Source organism: Oryzias latipes, chromosome 23, assembly GCF_002234675.1.
Source record: "Oryzias latipes chromosome 23, ASM223467v1".
Lineage (NCBI taxonomy): Eukaryota > Metazoa > Chordata > Actinopteri > Beloniformes > Adrianichthyidae > Oryzias > Oryzias latipes.
Window position 1 is genome coordinate 5253975 of NC_019881.2, and position 10786 is coordinate 5264760.

Genomic DNA, 10786 nt, shown 5'->3' on the forward strand with positions numbered 1-10786 from the left:
ATCGAAGGTCTAAATTAAACAGTATTGTACGAACATAATGAATGAAGGCAAGATGCATTTGTGGTTAAAATAAACATATTTTAAAGAAAAAATACTCTAAATTTTAACTATTTTCTTTTTGTTGATGTGTAATAGTGTATAAAAGACGACAACAGTCTACTTTTGACCTAATTATGTAAAATTACAAAATTGTTTCCTTTTCTCTGTCAACTTTATGAAAAAATATATAGGTAAAAAATGTATTTTATACATTTTTATCACAAAAACGCAGTAAATTATAAAGATTCACACACTGGATGTGGCTTCTAGGGTGATGATTTGCTGCCATCTAGCGGTCGGTGTTTTTGAGGAGGCATTTCCAAAATAAATGTAAAAAGCAAATATTTTGTTACCTCCTTCAATTTCCATTTATTCTGAGAAAACATATGGTCCAACAAAAATATGATAAATAAATGCTCATATCAGGAAATTGGGTGTTTTTCATTGAAAAAACTTTTATTTTGATAGTATACTACCATCTACTGTCAAACCTGATTCACAATCTCAACATATAGACATTCCTTTAACTTCATCTGAGTATTTTTTATTTCTTTATCTACATTTTAAACCCCTGCATGCTTTTCTTAATTTCCAATTATATGAAAAAAATATTCTTCAATGTTTTTATTTCATTCAAGTTATCATGTGGATTCCTGGATTTAACATTACTTTGGGAATTATTGACATCCAGTATGAAGGAGTTAACAGTATAGCATCTACATGTATGTTTCATAGAACATGCTAGGTGATGATTGCATCAATGACTTGGTCAAAAATTGAAAGAGAAGCTTAATCTTCTTACCTAAATGGGAGGAAATGTGTTTTAAAGGAAAAATGTGTTCTAAGTTTGAATAAACAACTATATAATAAGTATTTTTGAAGATTACTGGTATTGGATCTTTGTTTAGTGTAAAAAAAAAAATAAATAAACACTAGGTGTAGTCACAGAAGTAAAAACATAGCATTTTGATTTGATTAAGTAGTTTATTTCAAGCATTATTTCAGTCAAAAACACAAAATCACACAGATGTATCAAACCCATTCCAGAAATAAAGGGATACATTGATTAAAAACAACACAAAGACAAGGAATTTTAATGTAAGAAGAAAACAAACACTCATTATTTTAAATAGAGATTTTTGCAGCGATGCATTCAATGCACACTTAGGTCTTTTTAAAATCATTAAATATTGTAAATATTTACAAAAGTCACTGCATTTTCTATTGCAAATATTAATTGTAAAAATAAAGATGGCGTTCTCTTGTAGGGATGACAACACAATCACAGGAAAAAAGCACAACCGAAAAACCTCGGAGAAGTATCTTCATGAAGTTCGGCCCAATGACTGTATTTGAGAACTGGGCTGAGTGACAGTGATGGTGACATCGCCCATAGAATTTGACGTCACCGATAGAGAATGACTCACTTCCGGCTGCAACCAAAGGAATTTGTTGCTGCCTGATCTGTAACGGCGACCCGATCGGTCCAATGTATGTGTGAATCTTAAGTCATTTCCTCATGTTGGCAACATTGTGGCAGTTGAGCAATTTCCATTAAATTAGAGGATATTAAAGTTATACATCGGTGGTGTATGCCTATATTACCAAAAGTATTGGCTCATCCATCCAAATGATCAGAATGAGATGTCCTAATGTGGCCTGGCCACAGGTTTGTAAAATCAAGCACAATGCAGACTGTTTATGCAAACATTTGTGAAAGAATGGGCCACTCTCTGGAGCTCGATGAATTCCAGCGTGGAATTGTCAGAGGATGCCCCCTGTGCAACAAATCCAGTGATGAAATTTCCTCGCTCCTAAATGTTCCACAGTCAACTGTCAGCTCTATCAGAAGAAAATGGAAGAGTTTGGGAACCACGGGTAGGCCACGTAAACTGTAATACTGAAGCTCATAGTGGTTGTCGACTTTCTGTACGGTCAATTGCTGCAGAGCTCCAAACCTCATGTGACCTTCAGATTAGCCCAAGTATAGTACACAGAGAGCTTCATGGAATGGGTTTCCATGGCCGAGCAGCTGCATCAAAGCCACAGATCACCAAGTGAAATGCAAAGCGTTGGATGCAGTGGTGTAAAGGACGCCGCCACTGGACTCTAGAGAGACGTGTTCTCTGGAGTGACGAATAATGCTTTTCCATCTGGCAATCTGATGGATAAGTCTGGGTTTGGAGGTTGCCAGGAGAACCGTACATTTTGGACTGCATTGTGCCAAGTGGGAAATTTGGTGGAGAAGGAATGATGGTGTGGGCTTGTTTTTCAGGACTTGGCCCCTTAGTTCCAGTGAAAGGAAACCCTGAAGGCTTCAGGATACCAAAACATTCTGGACAATTCCATCCACCCAACATTGTAGAACAGTTTGGAGTGGGCCCCCGCCCTCTTCCAACATGACTGTGCACAAACCAAGGTCCAGAAAGACATGTATGACAAAGTCTGGTGGGGATGAACTTGACTAACCTGCACAGAGTCCTGATCTGAAACTGATAGAACAACGTTGGGATAAATTAGAGCGGATACTGAGAGCCAGGCCGTCTCCACAAAAATCAGTGTGTGACCTCACCACTGTGCTTTCAGAATAATGGTCAGAGATTCCTGGAAACACACTCCTCAGCCTTGTGGACAGCCTTCCCAGAAGAGTTGAATCTTTAATAGCTGCAAAAGACAACGTACAATTGTTTAATGTTGTCATTACAGACAATGAAAATTTCAACGACGTGTGACATCACGAAAACCATACGGCTTGGAGTCATTCTCTCTGGTCAACCCTTGTGCCATCTTAGATGATGCCACCCTTACATTGACGTGTTCTCCCTACCATGACAAAGGTGGATAAAGGTGGAAAGATTTCATGTAATCCATGGACACCAGTGAAGATCACAAATCATTGAAGAAAAAAGGTTCAGAGCACTGTCTAGAGGGTCTAGATGACCCAACTCCCAACGTTAAAGTGGATAGCACAAGGGTTACACAAGCGAAACAGAAGAAGAAAACATTTGCATGTCTGCGGTACAGATCAGGGAGACCTAGTCGTGGGTTCTGACTTTGCATATGCACAGTCCTGATCCACAATATCTTTTGTCTTTAGTTTTTTTTTTGTGGCACCTTTAAAATAAACCGTTTAGTTATTGTAAACATTTTAAGATTTCATTAATATTATCAACGTCTCTGACCAGGAAGTGCCGTAAAACGCTTTAGCAGATGTAGACGCATTTTCGTGCTTGCGGGCCGAATCAGGAAGCTGTTACAGATCCGGTAGCGACAGAAGTCCATTCAATTCCTTTTTTTTTTTTGCAATACGGACGCTGTTGTAACCAGAAATCGTCAGTAAGCAGTAACTGGTGCAAGTCGGTCTAAGTCAATGTTTCTATGGTTACTGCTCTCGCTAATCAGGAGTGAGGTTGTTGGAAGGCCACGCCCCTACTACTTTAAAACAGATTTTGACAAACCTTTTTTGAGGCATCTGATTGGTCAGTTTAGAATTTGCAATACAGAAAATATCTAATGAAAGAAAGTTTTGATTAGCAAGAACATGTTAATAAAAAAGGTGTCAAAGCAAGAATGTTTAATCTGACAAATAGAATGACTGAGTAATAGCTGTTTATTTCTTTATAGAAGTCTTTGGGATTTTGGCTTCTTGGAGCGAGCAGGTACTTCCTGTTTGAAACGTGAGGGGGCGGGGTTACTCAGTCCAGTTCTCAATATACAGTCAATAAGTTAACTTGTAACCCTCGTGCTATCCTAGGCACCTTAATGTTGGGAGTTGGGCTTTCCAGACCCACTAGACAGTGCTCTGAACCTTTTTTCTTCAATGATTTGTGATCTTCACTGGTGTCCATGGATTACATTAAATCTTTCCACCTTTATCCACCTTTGTCATGGTAGGGAGAACACGTCAATGTGAGGGTGGGGTCATCTAAGATAGCACAAGGGTTAATGGAAATCTTGTAATAAAAGCAAAAATGTCGGTTGTTTTACCACAAAAAACTGTCAAAAGTTGAAATATTTTATTCATTTGAAACAGGATTTTCACTCCCATTTGACTCCATTTGTGGTTCATCTAACGATTTATCTGAAAAGTTGCAAACATGTTATGGGAGAATAAATGTTCAGCTTTGGTCTATCTTTAGCCCGGGCTCAAGCTGTAACTGAACTCCATCTGTCAAGTCACGTCCTCTTCCTGCTGCCCCTTCTCCTGTATCACTGCAGCCAGGCTTGTGTGTGTGTGTGGGGGGGCACTTTGGTCTGCCCTCCGAGCCAGACAGACGGGCAGGACGAGCAGACAGCTGCCTACCAGACCGCGGCATGGAGGCTTTGTGCGTGCGGGCTTCGGAGCTGACGCTGGAGAGGGATGGTGGCGAGGGAAAGCTGGAGGCCTCTGTGGACTCCGCCACGGAGGAGGAGGAAAGTGAGGAGGACTCCGAGGCAGAGCCTCCGCCGGTTGTTCGCAGGAAGGTGTCGTTTGCAGATGCTTTTGGCCTCGATTTGGTGTCGGTGAAGGAGTTTGACAACGCGGAGGCCGCGGAGGCAGAGGATTGCTGGCCTGAAGGGGGAGATGGAGGCCGCTTGTCAGAGGAATTGTACCTGACCTGCCTGTTTACGGTCCCACTTCCTCCAGAGGAGCTGGATCTGAGGCTCCAGACGCAGATGCTAGAGCTGGAGAGCATTGAGCTTCTTCCGGGCACCACCACCCTGCGCGGCATCATCCGGGTGGTGAACCTCTGCTACGCCAAGAACATCTACGTTCGGATCACTCTGGACCAGTGGAGCAGCCACTTCGACATGCCGGCCGACTACATCCCCGGATCCAGCGACATGAGGACAGACAGGTTCACCTTCAGCTACACCCTGACTCCTCCCTTCGAGAAGGAAGGCAGCAGGGTGGAGTTCTGCCTCCGTTACGAGACGCCGGCGGGCACATTCTGGGCCAACAACAAGGGAATGAACTACGTCCTGTTCTGCCACCAGAAGCAGCAACGCGGGAAAGAGAATGTGGCGCAAGACGAGACCAAAACCAAGAGGAGCTGCCTTAAAGCTCAGAGGTGAGACAAGTCGGTACATCTGGTATAAAAAAATCCCAGAATTCTTTTGGTCGATTGATCAAAATCAAGGAGAAAGTCCCTCAGTTGAAACCCGACACAAACTCTTCAAACTCTGCTGTTCCTCTCATTAAGTGAAGCTGAAAGCAGTAAAGCGTCACGCTTTCCAGTGTTTACAATAAGTTCTTATGTAACCTCTCAATAGGGAATATTTGGCCTCAGAAGCCCACCGTCCTTTTATGGTCATGTGTGTGCTGCTTACCATGGCGCTCCGGGAGAAACAAACCTTTTATTTTCGTTGACCACAGTCCATTTAATGAGCGACGGCTCCTCAACGCACAAAAAAGTATGGCTGTGTTTTCCCAAGAATCCTTTTTTATGCATTTTTGAATCCCTTAAGTATAATAATCTTTTCATGCGACTTTTTTTTTCCACATTCAAAAGCCCCATATATATTTTTTTGAGATTGTCTTTGGTGAAACAAATCTGTAAATGCACCTCAGTGGTAGAAAAAATGCAAACGTTGTGCATGTATTTTCAGTCATTGCAGTGCTTTTTTTTGAACCACAGCAGAAGTGGGGGCGCAGAGGAAAAGACCAGGGAGCCTTTCGACTCGGCTTTGGTCCCTGCAGGTGTGTTTGGTAATTCTGTATGCATGCATGCGCGCATATGCATGAACAGTTGTGCTTAAAGTGGTGTAACGACGTTTAAAAAAAACAATAAAAGCCTGCTTTGGTTTATTTTGTTGCAGAGTCAGAGGTGAGACCTGGAGTCTATACTTTTGACGGGAAGAAGACGGTAGATCCAGAATTCCTCCTTCGTCGTCAAGAAGAGAAAACTTTGGTGAGTGTGGAATTGGAACAGAGCAAAGGAAGTGTTGAAAGGGCTCCGTTCTGAGTGGCCGATCTCTCATCCAGCATGCATGTAGTTTGATGATGAGGGCATAAATATGGTCATGAGAAGACGTTGCCACGCGTTGCCTCATCCCAGAAATGTAATCTGTCATAAGATATTCATCTCATGGTTCCTTCAGACGTACTGAATGAAGTTTGACGCTTTAAGACTGGCGATGTCGCCAGGGACGCCAATAAATAACACTCTCTCTTTGACGTGTCATGTTTTAGTGATCAACGTGAATCAGCTGATTCTGATGTGGAGACAAGCGGGTTTTGTGTGTCCAACTATGCAACATTGTGAACTGCTTCACGTTAGCAAAGCCTGCTTTTTTCACGACAGAATCTTATGGAATTATATTAATTGCTACAAAAATGGCGAGAAATATCAGAGCTATCCAGCTGGACGAGAACAACTAGATAACTAACTAAATAAAGAAATACTCAGAAATGCAATTTTAATTTTTATTTACTTTATATAGTTATCGCTACTTTAGCCCTGGTCATAATATTAATAATACGTCTGATTCAGATTGATTCTGAAACTACATGATGGGGCCTGACATCTGATCACATGATCAGATTGAGACATCCCTACTTTATATCATCAGAAAATGTGTCCAAAACACCAAAAAACACAATTTTCATTGGAGTGGGTCTTAAAAGGGTTAAAGGGTGTTTGGTTGGAGTAAACAATTGGCTTGACCTATGACCTCTGTGCTTCATGACAGGTGGAAAGCGTAAAAAGCAGGCGCAGGGCGGCCCGTTTGGCACGCGTGCAGGACTTCTTCTCCCAGAGGAGGCAGCAGCTACTAAAGGAATGTCCTTGTGACTCAGGCAGCGGCCGGGAGGCTTCTCAAGCAGAGCCACCTCCGCGGAGTGACTGCCCCGGCGTTCTCCGTAAATGCCCAAAGACGCGACTGCGCGAGAGTCCACAGGTGCTCACCTACCATCAGATCCCCCTGCTTCCACTGGACTGGAACAGTGACACGGCGCAGCAGTGGGGGCCCCCTGACGCGGGTGACATCTGGACTGGGAGAGCGAAAATGACTTTGTCAGGCGCATCAGAACAGGATCCAGCCTCCGCTAATGATACGTGGGAGCCCTTTCCCGACACTGCAGGCGGCAGCGACAATAAAGCGGCGGCGGTGAGCGATGTATGGCAGGTTTTTCTTAATGGGCCCAGCTGCATGGGCCACTCTGATGTTCCAGAGTCAGAGTGGCTCCAGACAGCGGCGTCGGTGTCTCCTTCAAATGATAAGCGGCCTCGGCTTCAATATTCAGCAGGAAGTCAGGAGTTTGAAGAGTTTCAGATGGGCAAAAATGCACTTGGCAACTTGCACACCTTAGCTGCGTGTCAGCCCCTCTCAGACTCCTGTGAGACGCTGTCAGCTACTGTTGCCTCAAACACTGAAGCTCGTCAGCCGGCAGAGGCGTGTGACAGCAGCCTGGGAGATGACAGCGCAGCCGCACAAGAGGCACCCCAAAGGTCACAGACGGACTCGGAAACAGACACCGCACGGGAATTTAGCCTCAAGAGGGCAGCGGCCGCGTCCAAGGACTCTGTCGGCAGTCCGGGCGAGTGTCACGAGCTCACTGCCTCGCAGCAGGAAGCAGGAGGGATGATGGGGGGAGGAATAGGAGGAGATGAGCCCTTCACATTGCACACAGCTGATTCGGTAACAAGCTCAGGGGAGCTGGAGACAACAGACATGACAGCCGTGCCAGAGTCTCCGAATGCCAGCGCCGATGATAGGATCTCACAGGGAGCAAGGCAGGATGAGGGTCTTTCTTCCAGAGGAGGAGGGGAGGTTACAGGTACCCCCCCAGACAATGCGGCGAGTGACACGCTGGCATTTAGGGAGACAATCAGACAGGAGACAAAGGATGCGGCGAGGTATGTATTTTCTGCATCCAGACAAGCACTGGAGGAGGGAATCACGATGAACTACACTGAAAGGAAAGCAGAGAGCGGATTAGAGGTATTTAAGCAACGGGAAATAAGGGAATGTGGAAGATGCCGAAGGTGTGGAGATGAGAAAACCACGCTGAAGGTTGAAGGTGACGATTTTGATCCCTACCAAATGACTCAACAAGAGTTTGAGCCCATAGGAATAAATACAGATGGAGGGATGGAAGAGCATAAAAATGAAGAGGGGGAGGTTCTATTGGTTGATGGAGAACAGATCGGGACTGGTACCAGAATGGCACTAGAAGCTTCGTTTGGACTAATGGGAAACAAATCTGCAAAGCTTGAGTCCTGTGACGTACCATCAAAGCCCAACCAACCAGGTGGGGGTCAAGGAGATCAGCTGAAATCTGAAACAGATGAAGATGTCGTTAAAACATCAGAAGAGGCGAGTTTAGGACCCGGTGGGAAATCAGTGGCGGAAGCAAAGCCTTCTGAACGTTCAACCACTGAATCGACGCAGATTAACAAGATCTTTCAAATCAATCGAGATACAGTCGGACCTTGTTTGGTGGACAAACTCAACCTCGACCCTTCAGAAGGGAAAGAGCTGAGATGGGCCGTCTTAGGGCGAGATCTGAGGGGTCAAAAAGAGGACGTAAAGAGTGAAAAAAGCTCCAGAGAAGTCACAACACAGAAGAGTGAAGCAAAGAGAGGCTCTTCAGCAGACAGAATGGAAGAAGATACGAGTCAGGAAAATGAGAGGACGAGCACCGGAGAGCTGACAACGGAGGGAACGAGGGAGTTGGAGGTGGAGAGCCCTCAGAAGTGGCAGCAGGGGTATGTGACGGAGGAAGAGGAGTTGTCAGCAGAAGTTGAGGGCCCTCCACGTGAACGTGAACAAGCGTCAGATGGAACGAAAGACCTGATAACAGCAGAAAGCACGGAGCTCGTGGAGAGATTTGGTGAAGACTTGGTGAGGAGGATTTTGGAGGAGGTCTTTGTTCAACAAGTGAAGGCTTCCAGTGGAAGTACAGCGGATGCCATGGGGGGAGGGGTGACAGATTGCCAACTTTTGGAGAAAGATCCCTTCGACACTTTTTGCTCTGACCAGACGGATTGGAGTTTTCGTCAAGGCGTGGAGGAAAGTCATACGATGCAGAGTAGCTCTCTAGAACCGAGAAGTCAATCCTACTTTCCCTGCAAACGCCAGGACACCCCCTATTTAGCTCCTCCCACTGAACAAACGACCCAAGCATTGACGAAATCAAAACAATCCCACGTCCTTCTATGGTGGTCTATATTATACACCATCGCTCACATTACCAGACTGATCATCTGCACGCTGCTGGTTAGTGGATTCTTTCTTGTCATTTTCCTCTATGATTTCCCAGCATTCTTTGCTCTCTATGTCTTTTCAATGTGCTGGTGGATCTTTAAGTGGAAGAGACACCAGAAGGAGATGAACAAAGGAGTCGCTGGGTAGACAAAAGCGGAAATGTCGGCGTATTGTCAACCAACAATTTGGAATGCTCACTTCCTGTGTTTTTATGAAGAGTGGAGTCAGAACTGTACTGATGCAAAATACCATGTGGCTTAATATTTGACTAAGGCCGTGTCACACAGCCCCTATGTACATTTTGCGCCTATTGCACAGATATAAATTGGTCATACAAGGAAAAAATGAGAGAAGTTGGGATCTTTTCGTGAATTGTTCACAAATGAATCACGAACGAACCACATTTGAACAAGGGAAAATTACGAATAAACCACGCAAAGAACACGTTAGTAATGTAGAGCATGGACTGTGTGACTATTGCGCTATTTGAAATTTATTTGTGCATGATTTTAATGTGATATGTGCGCGGTATGCGCAATATGAAAAAGATTCATCAGTGGTACAGGCGTGAAAAGTCTGTTAGACAGGTCATGGAAAGCCACAAATTTTCACATGCAAAAATCACGTACAATTGTGTAAGAAACTAAATGAAAAATACACGTGAATTCTCAACCAACCAAAAGTTTTGAACAGCTTAATTCCGAATTGACGTAAAGACCCGTCAGCCAAAACCCTCAATGGACATCTGTGCACATCGACGAATGACAAACGCAGAAAACACGTATGAATGACATACAGCATATCTTCCATGTATCGTGAAAGACCGCAATTTCATACGTGGAAAACGCGCAAAATGTACGTCATGGATGTGTAACTCGGCCATTAGGACACTGTTGTGTGATGTTTTACAGTAGCTAACTAGCAAACCCACATTTCAATCATTTAGTCGCGCATAAACACCAACATTCATTTTTAAATTTGTTGAACATGTTTTGAATGTAAGTGGATTTATTTTTGCTCCCTCTGTCTTTCTCTCTTACTTTATGAGCAGCTTCAATTATCAACCTTTTTCTGTCAACTAGCAAAAACTGACGTTTTTTCAGCAGACTCCTGGCCGGTTGAACCCACCCGATTTAATGCGCTTTATGCGTGTGTTTTAATTGTTTGATGTGTGTGATGTCATTTCCTGTGTTCCATGGGTCCAGTGGCACATCACGACAAACCAAATGGAACAAAGGGACTTCCTTTTTCTTTAGTTGTCGTCAATAAAGAAAACACGTTTTTTTTAAACTATTTTAATTTTTTATTATGTCTTTTCACAACCCCAGCAGAGTTTCCACAACTGTGATTGTTCTCATAAGTCCGTGTGTGTGTTGTTCATGTAATTCACTGTAAGTTTTCCTATAAGTTATATATTCGTGTATACCATGAAGATTTTTGTTACAGCCAACTATATTCGTCATAGTCATCACCACGGTTAATTTTAACTTGTTAAACCTCTTTATGGTGCGTACTTTGGCACTCCAGGACACCATTTCATCAAGAACAGCTTGTTAAG

At 43.8% G+C, this 10786-nt stretch overlaps 1 protein-coding gene across 2 annotated transcripts; it reads left to right on the forward strand.

The window, feature by feature from the left end:
* The first annotated feature begins 4305 nt into the window (after positions 1–4305).
* ppp1r3a (protein phosphatase 1 regulatory subunit 3A) lies at positions 4306–10527 on the forward strand. Of its 2 annotated transcripts, none has more exons than XM_011490911.3 (4): positions 4306–5090; positions 5658–5719; positions 5839–5930; positions 6712–10527. In XM_011490911.3, the coding sequence occupies exons 1-4, from the start codon at positions 4354–4356 to the stop codon at positions 9373–9375; spliced, it is 3555 nt and encodes a 1184-aa protein (XP_011489213.1). In that variant the 5' UTR covers positions 4306–4353; the 3' UTR covers positions 9376–10527. The 2 variants fall into 2 exon arrangements, with proteins under 2 accessions (XP_011489213.1, XP_011489214.1); XM_011490912.3 differs by having other exon boundaries at positions 5661–5719.
* Positions 10528–10786: the final 259 nt, after the last annotated feature.